Source organism: Spermophilus citellus (assembly GCF_964194105.1).
Source record: "Spermophilus citellus genome assembly, chromosome: 15".
Lineage (NCBI taxonomy): Eukaryota > Metazoa > Chordata > Mammalia > Rodentia > Sciuridae > Spermophilus > Spermophilus citellus.
Window position 1 is genome coordinate 34,420,847 of NC_138195.1, and position 24,453 is coordinate 34,445,299.

The 24,453-nt window shown below is 36.6% G+C and overlaps 1 protein-coding gene across 6 annotated transcripts in view; it reads right to left on the minus strand.

The window, feature by feature from the left end:
- Positions 1-2,343: 2,343 nt before the first annotated feature.
- The window catches only part of SLC16A9 (solute carrier family 16 member 9), a 54,357-nt gene continuing 32,247 nt past the window's right edge, over positions 2,344-24,453 (minus strand). For 4 of the 6 annotated variants that reach the window (XM_081268133.1, XM_081268132.1, XM_081268130.1 and 1 more), the window contains 4 exons: positions 18,483-18,626; positions 8,981-9,076; positions 3,086-4,003; positions 2,344-2,754 (listed from right to left, as the gene is read on the minus strand). In XM_081268133.1, coding sequence (XP_081124259.1) covers positions 2,576-2,754; positions 3,086-4,003; positions 8,981-9,076; positions 18,483-18,561 — 1,272 coding nt within the window. In that variant the 5' untranslated portion in view covers positions 18,562-18,626 and the 3' untranslated portion in view covers positions 2,344-2,575. Of the gene's footprint in view, positions 2,755-3,085; positions 4,004-8,980; positions 9,077-18,482; positions 18,627-23,369; positions 23,449-24,122; positions 24,168-24,453 lie in introns of those variants that run through there. The other 2 variants (XM_081268134.1, XM_081268135.1) reach the window with 2 other exon arrangements.

The window sequence follows — 24,453 nt, forward strand, 5'->3', positions numbered from 1 at the left end:
ATGAAATGTATATTTGCATTCAAGTGAAGTGGCACTATAATTGGGAAGAAAACTAATAAGACAGAAAGCAACCAAACTGATACAAAACAAACTGATGTAAAAATATTTATTGTGACTTAAAATTCATTCCCTAGACAATGGATAATGCCCACGTTGAACGGTATTAGTAGACATGGTGGATACATTTGGATAATTATCAACATTGATGAATGCAGAGACATCACAAAAGTCAAACTTTTTCAGATTACTTTCTAGAACATAACATTGGCAAAAAAAGGAACTTTGAATACAAAAACATGTAGCTGTTTTTTTTTTCTTTTAAATGTCACTTGTTCATTTATTTTGCTAACCTTGAAACTGACTAAAGAATGAGGTACAGAAAACTTTCCAGAAGTCTGAGTATGGAGCAGAAGTCCAAGAGGACTTGGAGCCCCTTTATTGCATACTGAGTAGGATTAACTCAATTATGAATTCTCCATACTCCAGGTTTACTACACAGGAAAGTACTATTTACCTACCTCACAGAGGTGTTTCGAGGGCTCAGATTAATAAAGTGCCTCAGATGCCTTTGAAGAAAGACAAAACAGAAGTACAAAAATAATCGTGTATTTCAAAAGAAATGAAAAGACAATTTTGGCACAATGGGAAGGATTCTGTTTAAAGAATACTTGGCTATTTATAAAAACCTCAGACCTTGTGGGTTTGTTTTTGTTTTTTTTAAGAGAATAAATGTCTACTTATTGTCTATCTTTTTAACAGTCATTTGCAACCCAGGCCTTATTATTAGAATCATTTGTAGAGTTTGTTAGAAATAGAGATGCTTGGCCACAGCCAAATAGACTTACAGAATTAAAACATTCAGAATTAAAATTTCTAAGCATATCCATGTCCGTATAATTTTTGAAAGATCTATAGGAGATTCAGATACATACCAAAGTTTAAAACCCCATTTCTTTAGAGGGGAAAACTATCAATTTATTAAACATTATTTTCTTTCTAGAACATTGTTCTTAAGATTAAGTGAGATTGGAAAGGGTATCAACTTATCAGGATTTTTTTACCTTCCCATGTTCCACACAGACTCAGAGCACACACACACACACACACACACACACACACACACACACACACACACATGCACGCACACATGCACACATGCACATACACACACCACACACTTTTTAGTTCTGCCCTTGAATTAAAAAATGATAGTGGTAAGATCTGATAGTAGCAAATAAATGCTTTCTCAGGAAGTTATGCAAAGGTTTGCAACCCATCACCACTGTGCCCAAAGCAAATGGATATTTGCTACTTGCTAGGAGGAATGGTTAAAAAATACATTTCCAATTTGGAAATGGGTAAAATCAGCACTTCTTGTGAAATGTCAGCTGAATGGGTGATGACAAACACAAGTGAGTGAGGTTCTAGTGGACAGCCATGAAGAAGGGCTCTGGTGGGTGCTGCTGGAGTTTGCCTGCATCTCAGCAAACACCTTAGGAATCAAAACAGTTGATGCACCATGGGCCCCAAACACCATGTGAGTACTTCAAGGTAAATAAAATAGAATAATGGAAACTGATGACTATAATTTAAAATATCTTTTTTTTTTTAAGTGATCAGTTCATTCCACTGTAAGTTTTAATGCTATTTTCTGCCCGTTTGTTTGTTTGGTAGTACTGGAGATTGAACCCAGGGGTGTTCAAACCCTTAGCTATATCCTCAGTCTTTTATATTTTACTTTGAGACTGGCTTTCACTAAATTGCTGTGGCTGGCCTAGAATTTGCAATTCTCCTGCCTCAGCTTCTTGAGTCACAAGGATCACATGCATGCGCCACCATGCCTGGTCTAATGTTGTTTTTATAACCACTTTTATTTCCGGAAATGAAATGGCTTTGATGTCTTCTACTGTAACAGAGAAGGAAGTCATTTACTCCCTAGTGACCTTTACACATATCTCATCATGAGGCTTGCATCAGTTTCATTTATTTTTATTTTTAATTTTGGGGGATACTGGAGATTGAACCTAGGGATACTTTAACAATGGGCTATATCCCAGGCCTTTTTATCTTTTATTCTAAGATGAGGTCTCACTAAGTTGTCCAGGTTGGCCTGGAACACAAGATGCTCCTGCCTCAGCCTCCTGGGTTCCAGAAAGTATAACTGGTGTGTGCCACTACACCCAGCAGGCATCAATTTTAAAATTGAAGAGAGCCCTCTAGGTGTTTTGTAGTGGAACTAAGGGGGGTTGGCAAAGAATTTATACTTCTACAGAGAAAATCTTTAGAGGCTGGTCAAATGTTTTACAATATGAAAAACTAATGAATAATAGTAAAACAGAATAGTCTACTTTGTAGAGGGAGGGACGGAGGGGAAACATACAGGAGACAGAGGCTACACATACAGTACATAAAGAATAAAATCTGTTTTAAAAAAATCCACATTCAGAGTCTGCCACAGTGAAATTTTGTTGTGAGAAAACAGTCTTTAACTGTTAGAGAATTTGCTTGAGAATTTTTTAAAAATATGTTTTGCTCTATGGTATAAAATGGCAAAAGAATGGCTTCCAATATTCCTCTAAACATTAGAAGCAACTTTGTACAAAAATGTTGTTGGAGTTGGTTTAGGGAGTTTGTTGTTGCAGGTATCCCAGGACGGCAAGGCTGCCAGCAGCAGAATAAAACCTCCCAGCAGAACACAGAAGCCACTAAAATAAAATGCAATGTCATAGGTCTGGGTCCAGTCATAAAACCAACCTGAAATGACAGTAAGAAAAAAGTGAGTTTCATAAAAATAGTACGAATACCAACCCCATATCTAAGTTCCATCAATTTTATATGCAGTTAGGATTAAGAAAGTTTTCTATATGTTACCCCACCTACTTCTAACATGGGTGGGCAGACATTTCTCCCAAATAAAGAATGGGGGCCATGCTGGAGAAAGTATGTTTGGTTCCTCAACTATATCAAAGTGATCTTGAATAATGTTGTGCAAATCTGCACTATTATCACAATCTGTCTTTCTTTATCTGGAGATGTCACAATGAAGAATAGTAAAAGTGAATTGACTTGAAGAGAAATATCTTACCAACAATTGGTGGTCCAAGGCTATTTCCAAGTCCAGCAAAAAACATCAGTATTCCATAGGCATGAGCTAGTTTTTCAATTCCCACAGTATTCGTGGTCACATATGGAAAGATGGACCAGTTACCAGTAAGGAACCCCAGGATCGCAGAAAGTAATGCTAATGTGACATAACTTTTGGCAAATGGAATTGCACACAAGGCCAGGCCCATGATTATTAAGGTAGCTACATAAAGATATAAGGTGTTAATCCACTTGAAGTCAGCCAGTATTCCTAAAAGGAGCTTGCCAACTGCCGTCATAATGCCTATAATGGAAATAAGAGGCATAAAAAACTCCTCTTCTTTCACATTCGAACTTCTTGCTACATCTTCCATAAGTAATGAAGGGGGAAACCCTCCAATGTCAAAAAGGAAGATGGCGATGAAAAGAGCTGAAAATACTTTGTTTTTAAAGAGAGACACCGTCTCGCCACAGTAGTTTTTATATAATTGCCACTTCCTCTTGGCAAGCTGTTTGCAAAAATATGTCTGTTCAGCAACTTTCTTTTTGTACGTTTCAGGCTCTTTTGTGTGAGTCATTGATGTGGAGTTTTTATGAAGTAGATTGCCCTGTTTCCAGTCACCATTGGCCAAAGTGCCCTTGCACTTTTCCTCGCTACTATAGCTCTTTTCAAGAATGTGAATGTTTTCTTCCAGGTTCTTTTCTTTTTCACTGTAAATAGAGTATGTCTCTGCCACATTTTCCAGAGCTGTTTTTTCAGGTAAAGGGCAATCAGAAGCCTGGAGGGGTCTCATCAGACTGCCACAGGCTAATATATTTAAAGCTAAAGCACCCACAATCAGCAAGCACCCATCTAGTCCATAGAACTCAATCAACATCCTCTGCAGGGCTGCATAAATAAAAAGGCCAACACTTGAACCTGAAAGGGAAATGGGGGCTGTTTAGTCTTAGGTTCCTATAATTTGGGGCTCTCAGCACAAACATTAGTATTTATCACAATTCAATTTATATTTACTCTGATATTCATAGGTACCTCCATGTTAAAATCACAAGAATATTAAAGATAACAATTGCAACAACAGTAGCACTGATATACAATGTTTATATAATTCTGCTAAATAGTTTTTCTGTTTAATCCTTTAAATAATCCTGTTGAGTAATTCCTGTTATTATCTCTAAACTACAGATGAAGTAACTGAGGACTAGAAAGCTTGAGAAATTTGCCAGAGATCACAAAGCTATAAATAATGAGTAGGATTTATACTCAATTGGTCTGATTCCAGGAGCCCATATTCTTAACAAATATCATTATGTAACTACTTTTTGCATTTATTATGTGCCAAACCCCATGAAACATGTATTTATTGCCACTGAAAAAGCAAATTTTCATATTTTATTTTTGAGATGAATAATACAGCTTAGTTTTAGCTTAGTTTTAGGAATATTTATAGTGGTTTGTTAAAATCCATTACTAAATCACTAGAATGACTGATTCATATTTTAACACATTACAAAATTTGGAGAAGAGTAAAGTAAAATTTGATACAGTATTTTAATTACAAAGTGTACTGTTTTGTATATCATGAAGTAGGACATATATACCTCCTTTTCAGCATTAATCATACTCAACACACCAGAATGCCAAGTTACACTGACTCAATTAATTTGTACTGTTCTCATCTGGTTCTAATTTTGGTTTTAGTTAAACATCAAGTATTTTAAAATTTAAGTATCATTGGAAAATGTCATATGAAAAAGCAGGAGAAACATAAACGGATCAGTTTTTTAAAAGTCTACACAGTTTAACCATACATTTAAAATGGATCTCTGTCCAACAGGACACAAGTGGAAACATGCTCTGACACATGAATGATGACATGGACAGCTTGTTGTAAAAACCCATGTTATTTAAAAAAAAAATTGATTTTATAAATAACTGAATAGCTCAGTGTCATGGAGTTGTAAGAAATTTGTTTTCTTAGAGACCTCAGTTGTCCCTTTCTACTTTACTCCTTAGTTCCCAAAGGAGGAAATGATTCTTTTCATGCAGACATTAATTGATGACTCAGGTTAATGTATTGGCAGCTGAAATAGTACCAATGGTGGGAGAGTAAGTGCCCTTGCATTTTTCCTCCTACTGTAGAACTTTACTGACTGTTGAGAGTAATAGAAGAAAAATTTAACTCTTTATATTTGTAAAAGTGGAACATGACAAATTAAAATGATTGAATGTAGCAGGGCAACTACATGGACCATTGTTCTACATTAGCGTCCATTAACAGTCAATTGTGATTTTTCCCTACCACTAACTTTGTACAGATTCTAACAAAAGGTGACACCATTATACACTTTAAAAAGTTCCTGATGTTTGGAATGTTCTATGTATTGACCTTAATCAAGAAAAAAATAATTTTCTCATTGTTTGCCAATCAAGTTAATCTGCCAACATCTTGAAATATAAGAAAACATATCAAATAGATACTTATTAGATACCTATGATATGCTAATTATATAACAGGTAAGGGAAAAATCAAACTATACACCTCAGGCTACATCCCACAAGAACATGGCTATGGCTTTAAAAGATGCAGGAATTCTTTCAGGGTAAGGGACAGAAATCTAAGAATTTCCTTGTGCAATTTTATAAACTATAAGACTCTAATTTTATATCTTCAAAAAGAACAACCTAATTGGAAAAATGGTCATGTAAAGATTAAAGTGAAATAAAACACTAATTTTGCTTTCATTCTTGTCTAGGTTTTGCTGAGGGCCATTGCCAAGTAGGAATGAATGGGCTTGCCTTTGGACCCAGGTCATTTGCAGTGACATTGCATGTATGCTTGAGTAAGGTGACCTTGCTCAAGGACCAGGGCGGATCCAGGTTTAGGGTGTATCCTGCTGGGATTAGGGAGTATCCCGCTCCTTGGGTTTAGGGCGGTTCCAGGTTTAAGGTGTACCCTGCTGGGAATAGGGCGTATCCTGCTGCCTCAGGCACGCCCGCTCCTTGAGTTCCCCTTGAGTTCTCGTGGGATTCAAAAAGTATTTAGGATTCGGAGCCTGGTGGAGTACGTGGATTTGGCCCAGAACGTGGATTTCCTCAGAACGTGTGTAGAGTGCTGGTGTGAGTTCGGGAATAAAGAATTGCTGTTTGAATCTACAAGGCTGTGAGTGGCTCGTGATTTTGTGCCCAGCCAGACTGCGGCATTTGGTGGCCCGTACGGGGAACGTCTGAAACTTGGAGGTAAGTGAAATTGCTCGCCCCTGAGGGAAGGCGAGAGAATGGGTGACCATTTCAAAAAACAATGTGTTCTTGTTTTGATTTATTTTGTTTGCTCAAGCATACATGCAATGTCACTGCAAATGACCTGGGTCCAAAGGCAAGCCCATTCATTCCTACTTGGCAATGACCCTCAGCAAGGTTTTACATTATTACAAAGAGAAAAAAATTAATTGGTGCTCATGGAAACTGAAACAGCATGACTGAAAAACATGAATTAATCAAACTCATGTGTTGATTAACTCATTGACACCATGGGTCAGTAAACTTTTTCTGTAAAGGGCCAGAGAGTAAATATTTAAGGCATTATGGTCTCTGTAAAACCTGTCCAAATATTCAGCTCTGCAAAAGCATGAAAATAGCCAGACACAATCCATTAAGGAAGGAGCATAATTGAATTTCAATAAAACTTTATTTATGGACACTGAATTTCATATAATTGTCATATGCCATGAAATATTCTTCTTTTGATTTTTAAAAATGTCAAAACCATTCTTAGCTCCTGAGGCATATAAAAAACAGTGCACCAGAATTGATCTTTGGGCATCCATTTACCAACCGCTATCCACCACAAAGAAAGATGGTGTACCACTAATTTTGTTTTCTGCCTGCATTTTTCTTTGTTTCAACTAAATAAAAATATTTCAAATATTTTGATTTGAGTTTTTTTTTTAGTTAAAAAAATTCTACAGTGACTTTTCTTTTGCTTTCCTGAAGGTAGATTACTTTCACTGAAGGTAGATTCGCGCCTCTTCCTAATTTCACCTCACCAAGCTCTTGTGAGATGAAATTAAAAATGCCTTCAAATCTGAATGTTCATAATTATTCCATATTGATTCAGTGAGGCACAGCCCTTGTGTCCTGCCCTCTAGACTGAGTGAAAAGCAAAAGTCACTTTCATAGCATACAATCTCCAACATCTTCAACACAAGTAAATTTGGTTATTAAGGGAAACCTCAGTCAATTTTAATGACTGGTACTTTTAGAACCCTCACCCTATGTCTTACACATACACTCCTTTTTATCTTTAATAACTTCATATGATGGCTAGTAGCACTATCCCCATTTTTTAATTCAGAAAATGGAAGCACACAATAGTTAAGTATGTGATCCAACACCAGACAGCTAGTGAGTAACAATCAAGATTCAAAATCTGGCAGTCTGGCATCAGGGTCTATTTTTTTGCTCCCCCCCCCCCAAAAAAAAATACCATTCAGGTGAGATCTTTTGTCCTTTAAGTTGCCATGCCTACTCTCACCCTCTTGTGTACATGTGGGGATACTGACCAGTTCAGGTCACTGACAGGTTCTTTAAACTGCATTCCAACTGCTTTGATTTCCCCATCATCTGTGTTTTGGATTTCTTCTCCCATTTCTGCTTTAACCATGTCCTCAGACTCTGGAGATGTCTCCTCCTGGACCATGGTTCACATTTCCCACCTGGCAATGCTTCCTTAAACTGCTGTGGGTAAGCTGGGCACAATATCTCAGGCCTACAATCCCAGAGACCAGGGAGGCTAAGGCAGGAGAATGGCAAATTTGAGGCCAGCCTGAGCAACTGAGCAAGATCCTGTCTCAAAAAAAAAAAAAAAAGGAAAAGTACTAGAAATGTATCTTGGTGGTAGAGCACACCTAGGTTCAATCCCCAGCATGGGGGGGGGGTGGAGATAGGATTACTGGAGGTAAATATTCAACTCAATTCAGTTGAACCACAAATCTTATTGCTCCTGGGTGGCAATACTAACAAAAATTAGTGTGGATCCTGTTGCCAGAATAAATACTGAGGTTCTTCAGCCTATCTTGAAGTCTGATCTCTAAGGAATACTGCCTATGAACAATTAGCTTATGTAAACTTACAGCTTTCAATAACATGACAGCTATATCCCCTCAAGATGCTCATAAAATATTGGCCACAAAAAATTTGCTAAATTCACTAAACAGTTTAAAAAATAATCTGAAAATTAAAACACCACTGTGCAAGTTCTGAGGTGTAGAGATGGCCAGCAGTCTCTGACAGTGGCTCTGGGAGTATTCATTTTATTTCCCTTATTCATGTCTTTCTCAAGAATAAGCATTCTATACAGCATCTCTGCTTCTCTTAGCAAAGCCCTCCCAGCATGGGGATTTCAATATACTGGGCCCATAAGCTTCCTTTTTATATATTATGTCGTACATACAATGCCCCAGAATTTTCATATATGCATCTTAGTGGAGTTTTTGTTTGCTTGTTTGGTTTTAGTACTGTGGATTTAACCCAGAGGTGCTTTACCACTAAGCTCTATCCTAAGCCCCTTTTCTTAAATTTTGAAACAGAATCTCACTAAGTTGCTGAGGGCCTTGCTAAATTGTTAACGCTAGCCTCAAACTTGCCATTCTCCTTTTCTCATATTCCCAAGTTGCTGGAATTACAGGTGTGTGCCACAATACCCAGTGATTTTAGTGCTTCTTTGAAAGCTACTTCTATATTTAAAGTGGAAAATGAAATTTCCTTCTAGGAGTAAACAAGAATTTTGCTACCTGATTGTTAGCTGGGTAGTGGTTGGTTGAACATATCTATGCTTGGTAACTTTTGTTTAGAGGGATGACTAGTGGTAATACTGTACTTATTTTGAAAGTATACCTGTTGAAATCAAGCCAAGTGCAAGGCCTCGTCGGCTGTCAAAATACTGGCACGTAATGGTCACTGTTGCAGTGTATAATAGGCCACATCCGAGACCTAAGCATAAGAATATATTACACATATTAAGACAGATTGAAATACTTCAATTTAAAAAAAAAAGGAAAGGAGAGGATTGGAAAAAAGAAAGAGGGAAGAAAGAAGAAAGACATAACCAAGTATTTCCAACAGGACATTGCTACTGCTGGATAAAACCTCAGAGTTCAGGTTCTTGGACCCCTCCATCTGTGTTACTTCTGATGCCCCAATGGAAAAAATGGGCAGTTTTCACCCTACACCTACCTTAAGGTCAGGGTCAAATTTTTTAAAAATCTAATTTCTAAAGCATAAAACAATCATGCAAATGTCATTTAAGACATTATGAGGACACAGAGAAAATGGTTCAAATGTACACCAACTAGTAAAATTTAACCAAACTTGCCCATTGAATATCTGTTTTTTTCTTTCAAGTCAATACCCCTAACTCAGTGTTCCTCCTCTAGGTACCCTAAACAGTTTCTAGATAACCCCTTTCCAAAAGCTGTTTTGTTGGAGCTTGGCTTATCACCCAGTCTGCAAAGCAAAGGTCTCAGGCAGTTCTTCTGGGGTGCTCAATCATCCCATCACAGAACAATTAATATTTGTAAGTCTTCATCTTTTAGGGATACACACTTTATAACTTAGAAGAAGCATGTGGTGATGATGCATTTAATTTAGTCTAAAGCAACTTTGGGTGTAAAAAAGCAAATATGATAAAATACTAAAAATTTTTAAATTTAAGTAGTGGTTATTTAAGTATGATTATTTGCTATACTATTCTGTAATGTCCTGTAAATTTGAATTTTTTCATCATTAAAAAAATCTTACAACTAAATTTCCCTTCTTGAGTCTTAAAGGTAATATTTGTCTCCAAATTATATCCAAGTCTCTTGTTTGTTAGCATAATCCTTTTCTCTCTATGAAGTATCTGATAACCCCAGTTTATTTTTCACAAAATTCTCCTTTTTCTCTAATGCATTTTTGTTTTGTCTGTCTTTTTCAACATTATAACTTTGAGGCTCACTCTAAGCCAAGCGGAAAACTGAATTTTAACCATGACCCATTAAGTGAATTAAGATCTTTTCCAGGTTGGGCAGTGGTGCATGGCTGTAATTCCAGTGATGCAGGAATCTGAAGCAGGTGGGTTAAAGCAAGACCCTGCTCAAAGTAATTAATAACAACAACAACAACAACAACAACAATTTTACAAAATAACTGGGGATATAGCTCAGTAGTAGAGTGCTCCTGGGTTCAATCCTCAGTACCATAATACTTTATTTTGTATGTTTGAGGGGGAAAAAATCTCACTAATTTAAACATTAATTGGATTAATTTATACAGCTGTCATTACAACATATAGAACACTTCATGATGTAAAGTAATACTAGTTCTAAAAAGTCAATTTTGTGAAACCAGAAAGTGTCAACCTTAACTGAGACTCTTTTTGAATGCTTTTGGATGAGAAATGGATTTAATTTTCTGTGATTTGATTGTCAGGGTTCTATTAAATATGTGGCATTGGAGACATGAAAAAAGACATTTCAGATTTCTAAATGCCAATGCCAACAATGTTGAGGCAACAACTTTTAAATTTTTAACCTTAGATTACATAGAATTTTTAAAAAATAATTTCAAGTTCATGGATGTCAAATAAGATTATTATTCATTTGTTTTTTTAACTTATTCTTGAATTTTACCGATTTCCAGAAGTTGCAATGCACTCAAGGAGAAATCATCTCAACTGCATTATTAATGGAAACTATTGTCAGTATTTAACAGTGCATGAAAATCTCAAAAGATAACTGATTTAGAATTCTTAGCATTTTGTAATACTATGTACTCTGCATTTCCAGTTATTTTCTTTGTGCTTTTAATAGCGTTTTCCTAATGCTTATGCTATTTATTTTTTTAACCCTAGCAGAAATTTAAAATGTATTTTCTTCAAAGTTTTCAGAAATGCAGAAAGTAGCACATTACTCTTACACCTCTATTAGGAAGATCTTAAGCCAACAGTTACTAAAGAGAGGTTGTGAAGAACTACAGTCTCTGAGATGCACTCATGGAGTCCATGAAGCCAAAAATATTGTTACAAGAATGCCAAGATGTTGTTTACTTTTTTCACTGTGTTCATATTTATGCTGATGGTACAGAAAAAAAGATGGCAAAAAATTGCAAAAGACTTAGCAGAAATCAAGGTATTTGTACCAAACTTCATATCTCATAGGCTTTACCACCACACACTCACAGTGAAATCAAACAAAATTGCTTTAAATGCTTCATCTGTTTTATAAAAATTGCTCTAAAGACAAGCACTTAAGCAATTGTTTCAGTAGCCAGCTAAAATAGCCACTGCTTTTTTTATATAACCCTGTGTTTTTTATTTGTACAATGTCTAATAAATAAACTGTGATTATTCACTCTGAGTATTTGGCAGATATTTCCTTAAAAATGGACTAACAAGGGAAGCAAGTGTCAGTAATTACCACCAGTGATAAAAGCCAAATTTTCCAGTTAAAAAAAATAGAATTTTAGAAAACTTGTATCTTGCACCATGAATTTTATAGCTTTCCAACACATACAGACTTTCTAATGAGCTTGTTGGTAATATTAACGAAAGTGATTTTTGAAATATCTTAATATTTTTAAAGTTCTTGAATTACTTAGAAAACTAATGTTTTTCAAATAAATAATAAATAAATAATAATAATTGTTATAAAGTCAAGTTTGAAAAAAATAATCAAGTTACAAAATAAATGAGTTTAATATAACAAAGTACAAAAATGTATACTGATGTGGTATCAGGTGCACATTGCAATTAATCTTTTAGGAAACTATCTCCTACAGAATTTTCATATAGTATCAAAGAATATGTCCACTTGACTGAAAAAAGCTATTAAAAACACTTCCCTTTTCTACCTACATCTTTCTGTAAGATCAAATTTTCTTCATAAAACTCAAAGCATAAAACATGATTAAAAAACATATTGCAATAGAGTCAGTACTGGTATACACATGAGAACCCATGTCTTCTATGAAACTAGGTACTAAGAGATTTTCAAAAGTTTGAAAACAATATCACTCTTCTCAGGCTGGAGGTGTAGCCCAGTGAAAGAGCACCTGCCTAGCAAACCAGGATCTGGATTTGACCCTATCACTACAAAACAAAATAAAACAAAACAAACAAAAAAACAACAATAACAAAAACATTCTTCTTACTAAATCCTCACTGAATTTTGTTTTGTTTTAGAAAACAGAGTTATTTCATATAATAAATGTGTTATTTACGTTAACATGTACTGAGTTTGCTTTCTTTAAATGAATTACTAAGCAAATATTTTTTAAATTTATTATCTTGTATGCAGTAAATTTTTATAGAATAAAGAAAAATATAATCCACATAATCAAAAGCTCCTTAGGGTCCTAAATAAGAAAGTAAGATGAAAACATCTGGTAACTACTGCTTTAAAGCGTTCCCTGGTCCTAATCAGTTTTGATCAGACTCAAAGAATTGATGAGCATCGATCTCCAGTAGAAGCATAATTTTAAAATAAAATATCCACACTACTGACAATTCAAAGCATAAAACATGAGTTAAGTACAATTGTTTCCCTTTGCTTAAATAATTAAAACTAAATATAGTTAGATGTTCTAACATTTATTTTCCGCATTCTTTGTTTGATTTCACACATCTTTGGGTAAGACCACAATTCCAGAGGCCATCTCATATCTATAAAAGTTGTTGGATAAAAGCAGAGTCACTTTTGTCTATCCATAACCAGAAACTAAATAAAGGTGGGAAGTTATAAAAGAGAGGATCTAATGCATGAATGCAAGAACTATTCACAAAAGATACTGCCATATCTACAACTTTGCAAAAAGGCCATGAGAACCAGAAAGAAAGAAAGAGAGCAGGGGAGGGAGGAAGGGAGGGAGGGAAGGAAGGAAGGAAGGAAGGAAGGAAGGAAGGAAGGAAGGAAGGAAGGAAGGAAGGAAGGAAGGAAATCTTCTGCAAGGACATCCACCCAACAACTGGGCAGATGCCACCCTTGATATTGATTCTTGTAGCCAAGGATCTTTGTTCCAAAAATCTTATATAATCCTCTTCATTTCACCTTTAAAAACTTCCTCTTCCTTCAACCTCCTTAAATTATGCTCATCATTTTCTATGGCATGAATATCCCCATTTCAATGATAGTATACTCTCAAATAAGCTTAATTGATCTTTAGAGAATCTCTCTCTGATTGTTATTTAGGTTAGCACATCCAGCTGTTTATCACACCCACTCTCTGCATTATCAACCACCATCATCTCTCTCTGCACTGCTACTGCCTCATTTGACCTCCTCCAGCTTTTCTGATCTGACTATGGCCTCCTAATTAGTAGTTGTCTCAACCTCCAATGCTTTCCCCATCAATCTAAACTGCTTCCCAGTGGTACTCATTACATCATGCTCCTGCAATAAAGACTACATAAAACTTTTTCTCATCAGGCCTCTATTGTGCACCATGTTTTGATATATTTACAGTTCCCCATGTGACTGGGGTGGGGGGGGGGGAGAGAGAGAGAGAGAGAGAGAGAGAGAGAGAGAGAGAGAGAGAGAGAGACTGCTGTTATCCATTCTATCTCATGCTTCTAAGCATCTGGGCTCTGAAATGTCTTCCTCAAACTACCCTTCCAATGGATATTCAGCTGTCCTTTAAGACTCCTTTAAATTTCCACACCCTCTTCATGCACATACATAGTACACCAGTGCTGAATGCTGGTTTCATTTCACTATTGTACTTATTGTGTTACATTTATAATTCTATAGTTTTATGGCATTGTATAGATTTAACCTCAGATTGTATTAGAAAATCTTAGTTCCTTACTACAACTGCATATCCATGATGATCAAAAGACTATCTTTAATGATATAACCATTTAAAAGGAGGAGTGGAGGAGAGGCTTGTAAAATTCTACTTTTGCCACAATTAGAGTAAGAAAGTCAGATGAAAATGAGTTTTTCTCCTTCTATATCAGTGGATTATACAGATATCAAGAAAATTAAGGAAGATCAAACTCAACAATTTGACAAGGTCCTTAGCAACTCAGTGAGACTCTGTCTTAAAATAAAAAATATAAAGGACTGGGAATGTGGCTTGGTGGTTAAGTGTTGAGAGCCATCCATGGGCTATGTGTGAACTACACCGGCATTGTAGCCTTTGAATAGGAACATCTGGTATTTGGTAACTTCTCGTGGCAATCGCACAAGGTAAGATGGCCCAAATACATGTGAATTTCTATGCAGCTCTGCCTGGTCCCACACAGCACTGGAGATGAGGTAACCTGGTACAGCCACACAGCCTCTTAGAGATAGGTGTGATTGGCCAAGATGCCAATCAATCTGCTGATTGCAGGGCTTACAGAAGCAAGACTCCACCTCTGAAACCTTATCCCTGCCTTTGATGTACTCCCTTAAATAAATCACCAGGAGCCAATTTTTAATTGTCCAGCTCCAGCTCCTGTGTAGACTGGATCTATCAGGCACTCTGCTTCAAAACTATAATTCTGACTCTGTTTCTTATTTTTTCACTAATTATTTCTGACTTATTTTCTCCAGTGACTTATACCCTCCTGAGCAAGAAAAAGGACCCCCTGATGAGGCAATGGTGACCTCCCCATAGTTAAGTGCTTCTGGGTTTAATCCCTGGTACCAAAAAGAAAGGAAGGAAAGAAGGGAGGGAGGAAGAGGGAGGAAGGGAGAAAGAAAGATAGAAAATGAAGGAAGATGAAGGAAAAGAAATTGGATTTTTCCAAAAATCAAGAAGGGGGTATTAAGAAAATCATAATCAAGCAGCCAAGAGACAATATATTCCACAGAAAAGAGAATTCTGAGAAACAAATTAGTTTGGAATTATGCTTTTCAGAAAAAAAAAATTATTAGAAAGAGACTTCAGCAATTCACTAATGGAACATTTTCTTCATTACCATTCCCTGTCCCATCTAATCTCCAGTCTCACAGTACACTGTCTTCTTCTAATTTAGTAAAGTTATTGAGAAAATAGGAGTCTAAATTACCAGGATTGACTGTAAGGCTTACAGTTATTTGAAAACTAGACACAATTTTATTTGAGCTGAAAAAGAAAAAACCTAAACAGGATAACATATTTTTAAGATGATATTTTTTAAAAGATCAACTATTAAAGAGAATTATGCCAGTTAATATACTTTAGTAATTATTTTGGCCTTTTAGGTTGAAATTAGATATCCAATATAGGTTTGATTTCTTTTTTAATATTCTTTAATCGATTACACAAGCACTTATGATTCAGTACAGCCTCTTGGACAGCCAAAACTGCTGTCATAGTCTCGAAGTCAGAAAGGAACTTAAGAATAAAGGAACAGCTGGGTGCAGTGGCACATGCTTGCAACCCCAGTGAACCTGGAGGTTTAGACAGGAGCATTGCAAGTTCAAGGTCAGTCTCGGCAACTTAGGGAGACCCTATCTTGCAATAAAAAAATAAAAAGAGCTGGGGATATATCTCACTGGTAAAGTATCCAGGTTCAATCCACAGTACCCCAAAACAAATAAGAAAATAGAAGAAATAGAAGTCATGAAACATGTTTACAGACTGTTACTGGGAATTGGCTAAGGCAGCCCATGGTCTGACCCCAGAGCCTGCTTGTTAGCATTATCTCTTTGCCTAGGCCATACCCTCTGCCTTATGAGGCCATCTAGCTCATTACACACACATGAGAGTTCTTAGAGTATGATTCTTCACAAAACTTGGGTTCAGTAAATGCTACGTTTAGACTGAACTTTCCTTGTCGCCCCCCACCCCCCCACCAAGGAGCTCATGATACAGAAAGGAGAGGAGTTTTGACTGTATAGTAATTTCCTGCCATTTCTTTTCAACTGGATACTTTACTTCAAATGGTAACAGAATGGAAATGGTATTGTACATCTATTATCCCATTTCTCTGTCCCACAAATATTCTATGAGCCCTGTATCATGAACATATAAAAAAGTAAAATCACAAAGAAGCCAATCATGGGAGTAAGTATTAATAATATACTAGCAAGGAATAGCTCGAAGAACCCCAACAATTACCAGAGTGAATGATTTCTTTTTTCATTCATTGAAATCTAACTCAATTATTTTACTATTTTATTGTTATTAATGTTGCTTGACTTCCTTTAGCCCTCACAAGACTCATAGCCTGTCTTCACACATGAAGGGAAGGTCATTCATGAACATTAAAAGGCTTTCTCAAGGTCATAGGACCTACATCTCTTGTTCTGAAGTCCACTGTTTGCTTCATAAGCTGATAGCTTCCTCCTAATCTCTGGGATTTGCCACCTATCAGACATGAACCTGTTTTCTGACTCAGAACCCTTAACTTAAAAAAAGATCAGGAGGGGCTGGGGATGTGGCTCAAGCGGTAGCGCGCTCGCCTGGCATGCGTGTGGCCCAGGTTTGATCCTCAGCACCACATACAAATAAAAAGATGTTGTATCCACCGAAAACTAAAATAAATAAATAAATAATTCTCTCTCTCTCTCTCTCTCTCTCTCTCTCTCTCTCTCTCTCTCTCTCTCTAAAAGAAAAAGAAAAGACCAGGATTTGGAAGGAAGGAGATTGCAATAAGTACTATGACAGGTATGTAAGTAATGACAATCTGAATTCTCCCCTGAAGATAGCTATGGCATCTTATTTATTTATATACTAGGGAAAGTGAAAATTCTTTTGTGCATTGATGGATACAGAATGAATGGTTTGACATTGCTAACTAAGGACCTGAGGAGTTTACATGGCATCCCCTTGGAGTGGGCTCCTTTGAGTGCTAAGTAATATAAGGGATCTGACTCAGGTCTTATTAATAATAGGTCCACTGGGCCAAGGGGCCCATCCAACTTTCATTTCTCTAGACCCTGATATTTAGTTTAACACAAAAGCATGATAGTTGGTATAATGCCTGTATTGTTCCTTGGTTCTTTGGCCAAATAAAAGAGGTGGTGGTGGTGCTGGGCTGTAGCTCAGTGGTAGAGGGCTTGCCTAGCATGCATGAGGTCTTGGGTTTGATGCCACAGCACCACACCCACCCACACAAAGTGTAAATGATATTAGTTGCTATAATTTCCAGTACTCATTATTGGGTAAATATTTCCAAGTAAAAAAGAATATTGGTAGCAAACAAAATTAGGTTCTTTCAGATACTTAGATGAAACTTTTGGAAGTTATAGGTCATCTTTTTCAAATTTCAACAGCTGTTAGGAATAGAGTCCAGTGATTTTGTTTTTTATTTTTTTTCATTTTTAGTACTGGGGATTAAACCCAGGACCTTGCACATGCTAGGCAAGTACTCTACCACTACACCATGCCCTAGCTCTTCTTATTTTATTTTGATGCAAGGTCTTGCAAAGTTGCCCAAGATCTCCGGCCTTAGCTGGGATTACCAGCATGTACCACCTCAGAGAGTCTGGAACCCCCACCTCCATTGTCAGTGTCCTTAGGTCATGAGCTCTCTACTCTTGGGGCTCTTCTGTAACCAAGATCATTCATCAATAATTATCCCTACCACACAGTTTTCTTCACTCTCATGCTTTATTTATGTTTTTGTTTGTTTGTTTTTTATTGGAAGGGGGTGTACTAGGGATTGAATTTAGGGCAATTCAACTACTAAGCTACATCCCTACTCCTTTTTATTTTTTGTTTCAAGATAGGGTCTAAGTTGCCTAGGCTGGCCTGGAACTTCTGATCCACCTGCCTCAGCCTTCAGAGTCACTGGAATTACAAGCACCCTCCACTGCACCTGGTTCATGCCTTATCTTTAAAAATAATGTGTTATAAAATCTACCTTATACTTCCACTGTAACTTTTAATTTAGGCCCTGGCAATAAGTATTGTGGAACACAAACAGTTCAACAGAGCCCTGCTTGACTGCCTAATATGAAAGGGACCACCTCTAGGTCTGAGAAGCACCAGGTGCCATGACATCTAAGTTGTATGTTTCTCTTCTCTTGCTTTTCCTTTTTTTGTGCTTACAGCAAGACAAGTGCTAGCATGAAAACGTTCTTGTGCCTTACAAGCAGACATAAAGTGGATTGTTCAAATGCTCATCCTGTCACACATTTGTGTGTGTGTGTGTGTGTGTGTGTGTGTGTGTGTGTGTATGTGTGTGGTCAAGGATCAAACCCAGGACCTCGTGTGTGCTAGGCAACAGCTCTACCACTGAGTTACAACCCCAGCCAGCCTTCCCTTTCACACACTTTGATTCACTGAGAAGACACATTGTTAAAGCAACAAATTTTTGGAGAATTTTCACTGAGTGTAAATTATTACTGAACATTTTCACTCCTTATCTTAATTGAATAATAATCTTGACTCTGGTGAAATGATGTGTGATTTGTGAAGTTAGAAAAGTCATAGTGACCAAGCTCCTTACCTACAACAATGCCATAGGAAAAAAGCAGAAAGTAGATATTGGGAGCAAAACTGCTCAACATCAGACCTCCAGCCACCATGAAGCCACTGAAGATTGTGACAGATCTTGCTCCAAAAGATGAGACACAAAGACTGCAGACAGGACCTTAAAAAAAAAAAAAAAAGAAATCATCACTTACTTAACATTAATCTCTTTCCCACAATTATATGATCAAACCATCATAAGTTCAAGATGACCTTTTTTCTATCATAAAACACACAACAACAAAAATAACCCCTGTGACAGGTGTGGTGGTGCATGCCTGTAATCTCAGCTACTCGTGAAGCCGAGGCAAGAAGATCCCAAGTTTGAGGCCAGGCTCTGCAACTTAGTAAGACTCTGTCCCTAAACTTGAAAGAAAGAAAGGAAGGAAGGAAGGAAGGAAGGAAGGAAGGAAGGAAGGAAGGAAGGAAGGAAGGAAGGAAGGAAGGAAGGAAAATTAAAAGCAGGGTGGGTATGTTGAGCAGAGATAGAATACTCCTGGAAAGAAAGGAAAGGAAAGCAAGAGAGGAAGGGAGAGTGGGTTGCTTTGGAGTCACTTAATTCAAATTCTAGCATAACTAACTGCTAGTCATTTGATCTTGGACAACTTATTTTATCTCATTTGATTTAGTTTCCTCATCTGAGAACTAAAATAATGAAACTGCCCACCTTATAGTGTTACTCTGCACTGTTGGCAAAACCGATCACTACCTGTTCTATGTATGAGAAGGTAAGTGCTCATGTAATGGGATTTAAATAATAGTAAAATTCCACTAACACTGTAACAGAATTACAGAGCTATGAAAGGACATTAGGGTCTCATTTTATGTGGAGGGAAAATGAAGTTCTGGTAAGTTGTCCAAGTCCATAGTAGAAAAAAGATCCAAGATTTGAAGCAAAGAGAAGTATACCTTAACTGAGTTAACAACACTGCAAGGTACAGATTATAATCTTCAATTTTCAAAAAACACATCTGCCCACATGGCTAAAGGCAGTCAATACTGCTAATAAATATGTAGAGCAAGCAGGATCCTCATAATCTATTAAAGATGAACATGACACACTGTGAAACCCAGAATTTCTAATTCTGTGGATATACCCAAAAGAAATACTATTATACCCAAAGTCATCTACTGAAATGTTCATAGCAGAGCTATTAATAAAATCAGGTAACTGACTTTAAAATCAACTCAAATCAGGTGACTCAGACAGTCATCAGCAATAGAGTATATGAGTTAATTCTAATTTATATTTATAATGGGCTACTTATGGTAATAAGAATGATGTACAACTACACTAATGATAAGAATGTAATTTCTCAAACATCTTGAAAGACACACAATGCGAAGGCATGAACCATGTAATTACAACCATAAAAGTACAAAAACAGGCAAAATGATCATTAGATCAGACATGGTGGTGCACACTTACAACCCCAGCAACTCTGGAGGCTGAGGCAGGAAGAAACCCTATGTTCATATATGAATATACTATCTGGGTAACTCCACATCATATACAACCACAAGAATGGGAAGATATACTCCATGTATGTATAATATGTCAAAATACACTCTACTATCATGTATATCTAAAAAGAATTTTTTAAAAGATCACTGAGATGTGGCTCAGTTCCACCCCCTGGGCTCCACCCCCAACACTAGAATAACAAACAAAGAGACGAAAATAAAATAAAAAGTACTGGGATGAAACTCAGTGGTAGAGTGCCCCTGGGTTCAATCCTCAGTACTGGAAAAAAAAATCTATGGTTAAAAGTCAAGGATAGTGTTTTCCTTGTAGTGGGGAAGAGTAGTAACTAGAAGAGAACACAGTTGAACTGTGTTCCAGATGCAGCTCATGTTCTAGGTTTGCATGAGAATGATTACATGGCTATGTCATTTATGAAAATTTATTAAGCTTTACTCATATGCTATGTGCACACTTCTGTATGTACTGTTGGCTTTTTTTTCTCTCAGTATTGAAGACTGAACCCAGTAGTACTTTACCACTGAGCTATATCTCCAGCCCTTTTAATTTCTTTCTTTTTTTTTTTTTTAATTTTTGAGACAGGGTCTCACTAAATTGCTGAGGGCCTCACTAAATTTCTTAGGTCCTCAATAAATTGCTAAGGCTGACTTTGAATTTTCCATCCTCCTGCCTCAGGCTCCCAAGCCACTGGGATCATAGATGTGTGCCACTGCACCCAGTCTTTTCCTTCTTTTGTAAGTAACCCTAAATTGAGAAATAATGGAAGCCTTCCCAATTCACACTATTAGTTAGTGGCAGAGCCAGGATCCCATGTCCCAAAGCCCAACATTATTCCCAATATCATGATTTACATACATTTAAAACTGAATTATGACCATTGAGACTAAAACCACATAACTTCCAATACCTAAGGATCACCTATTCCTCTCTGGCCATGAACTGGCTTCTGCCATTTTCAGGCCCTCTTCTGTGAGCAAATGCAGAACAGCAGATATATTTATATGACAAACAGAGAGGAATATTCTGGGGCTTGGGGGGGTACCAGGGATTGAACTCAGGGGCGCTCAACCACTGAGCCACATCCCTAGCCCTATGTTGTATTTTATTAGAGACAGGGTCTCACTGAGTTGCTTAGCACCTCACTAAATTGTTGAGGCTGGCTTTGAACTCAGGATCCTCCTGCCTCCACCTCCCCAGCTGTTAGGATTACAGGCATGCACCACCGCATCTGGCTGAGGAATATTCCGCACCAGTGTTTAAAATTGAAAATCCACTTGAAAGATGAAACTTAACATCCAAGAGTTGAGCTGTTTGTACACCCAAAGAGAAATACTTAGATGTTTCAAAAATAGACATGGTTTTAAGAATCAAATTTCATTAATGGATGTCTGACAACATAAAGGCATGACCCTTCTCTGTTGTTTACCAAACGGCATTGACACTGAGAGTCACTGTTTATAAATTTAACAGCCACAAAGGAAATGAAGCACAGAGAGATTATTACTGACACCCTCGAAAGATTTCAAGTTGAATCTTCAAAATAAGACTTTAAATGTATGCTCCTTAACGTTTATTAATGCCACAAAAAACACACAGTTGGGGTGTCTGGAGTTAGTGATAAAAGTTAATCATTTTATTAAAAAATGACATCTTGGGACATGGTGGCACATGTGGTGACTTAAAAGACTGAGGCAGAAGGATCACAAATTAGAGGTTTTTAGCGATACCCTGTCCCCAAAAATAAAAAAAATAAATAAAAATGGCTAAGAACCGAGCTCAGTAGTAGAGTACTCCTAAGTTCAATCTCTAGTACCAAAAAAAGTAAAATAAAAATATAATATCATAATCAATTATGTGATAAAATATTAAATCATGATTCTTTCCAAAAAACTTTGAGCTCTAAGAAGAAATGAGCAAAACTTCTTTGACAGAGGAAAACAACAAATGGAAAGCTTTTTTTAAAAAAAAAAATTATTTTCACACTGCCATCTGCTGCTTACTTAGAGAAAATAATTATTGATGTCAGAGATTAAAGACAAAAAATTGTAAGGCTGGGTGTGTAGCTCGGTGATAGAGTACTTATCTAGTACACATAAGGTCCTGGATTCAATCCCCAGTACCACCAAAAGTTAGGGGGAAAACAGAAAAGAAGACAAAAGAGGCATTGAAATAGCTCAAACACTTCATTTTTAAATGATGAAACTAGAGCTCAGAAAAGTAAGTAATTTGCATAAGACCTATACATAGCCAGTCAAGGCCCCAGCTAGGGCCAGAGTCAGACCAGCATTCTTCTCAGTGAGACGTATTTCAATCAGGATCTTATTTTTTTTCCCTAAAAATCAAAATATGTGTGAAAAAAATCACGTTTGTTAATATCTGACAGAGTAAGTACTTTTTATAAATTTATATCCAATTAATACAAAATATTTATGATCACTTGGTATTTAAAAATTTAGAGCAATTTGTTAGAATCTTCATCCTAAGAATGCGGGTATTTATAGATTCTCTCTGCAAAGATTCAAACCATAATAGCTTCATATTTCAACAAAAACAATTAGAACAAAGTACCACTAGTAACTATTCAAGTCACATCTGTAAAACTGTATTTAGTTGTTTTAGTTGTTGTCATAACACACAAGTTCTCCAAGATAATAACCATGCATTTCTCCTCAACGCTGGATAAGTTTCAAGAGATGAGTAAAAATCAAAGGACTATTCTGAAGGGAGATTTCTTATGAGGCTTCAAGTCTTTCACATTGCACAAGGGACCTTTTGAATAGTAGTTAGTTAACCCATAATATGAATCAGTAACCTGAAAATTTTAGGAAAAAAAAAGCAGTTTCCTTATTTTGTCATTGACATTTTAAAATGCAACAAACAACCAGGAGGTACAGTGGTACACACTTGTAATCCCAGCTGAGGCAGGAGAATCACAAGTTTGAGGACAGCCTCAGCAATTTAGTGAGACCCTAAGCAACTTACTGAGACCCCCCCTCAAAATTAAAAAAAAAAAGGACAGGGGGAGGGGGGCTTTGGGGATGTTGCTCAGTGGTTAAGTGCCTTGGGATAAATTCCTGATATCAAAAAATAATTAATTAATTAACTAATTCGATGACCATCCATTATCACCACCACTTTCCTGGAAAAGGAGAAATCTTTTAATAAGGAAACATAAGGAGGATGTCATATCAGAATGAAATGCAAGACAATAGAAAAATAAAATCTTACACATCTACACACACAGCCTATGACTGCCTTTACATTCTTTGCCTTTTCTCTTTTTTTCCAGAATTTTTTTTCTGGAATTTAAGGTGTGTGTCATTGTAAAAGCCATTATTAGTAGTGTTGGAATTGGTCTTTGGAAGCTACTACTATTATTACCTGGGTTTTGGAGATCCCTCTTGTCTGGTTGGCTGAACTGTTAGCTGACAGAGCTGGCAGCACAGAGGAATGATCTAAATGGAAGCATGGGGCAGTGGGAGGTGAATGGCTCCATCCTTTCTAGGCCATATGAGGCAGTATCTTGTAAAATATATTCTACCCTCCTTCATGGTACCTGGGCACCACTTTTTTTGGCACAATGCTGACACATGCCCTCAAAAAGGTAAAAATGTGTGCATTGGGGAGAACAAATAACCCAATCAAAGTGAGGAGCAAAGAAATAAAAGAGGGATGAGATTTTGAGTATTGTGACTTCTTAAATATAAAACAAAACAAAATATAAAAAATACTTCTTTACTAGTCAGATGCATTGATATAATTTTCAACCAATGAGGGAAAGGAAAAAGAAAAGTCTAATTGAAGAAGTATTTTGTTATGATCACAAGTGAATTAGGAAAATGAAAAGGATGAATCACTTCTAAACAAGTAAGAAAGTAAGAGAGAGCTTTGCTTCCTTTAATCCTTCAGAGAATTGAGGAAGAATCAACAGAATTTGATTTTTGCTATCAAAGTCTGTGTGGAGGTGGAATACTTGCCTAGCAAGTTCAAAGCTCTCTGGTTCAATACCCAACACAGCAAAAAAAGAAAGAAAAAGAAAGTTAGTGGGAAGGAAGAATTACTTGACTTTTTAAAACAGGTAACAGCATCATATTTAGGTCTATGAGTTAATCAAAGAGAAAATGAATAACAAACCATTGTTATTCCTTCATTATTTACCAAGCATGTTCTAGAGCAGTGCTGTATAACAGAAATACATAGAGTCACACACGTGAGCCACATTTGGAATTTTAAACTTTCTAACAGCAATATTTAAAAATAAAAAGAGTTAAAATTATTTTGAAGAATACATTGTATCTAAACTAATATACCCAAAATATCATTTTAATATCATTAATTAGGCAGGTAGAAGGATCTCAAGTTCAAAGACAGCCTGGGCAACTTAGTGAGACCCTGTCTCAAAATAAAAATAAAAACAGAATCGTTAATGAGATATATAAACCCTGCCCCCAGTACTGGGGACTGA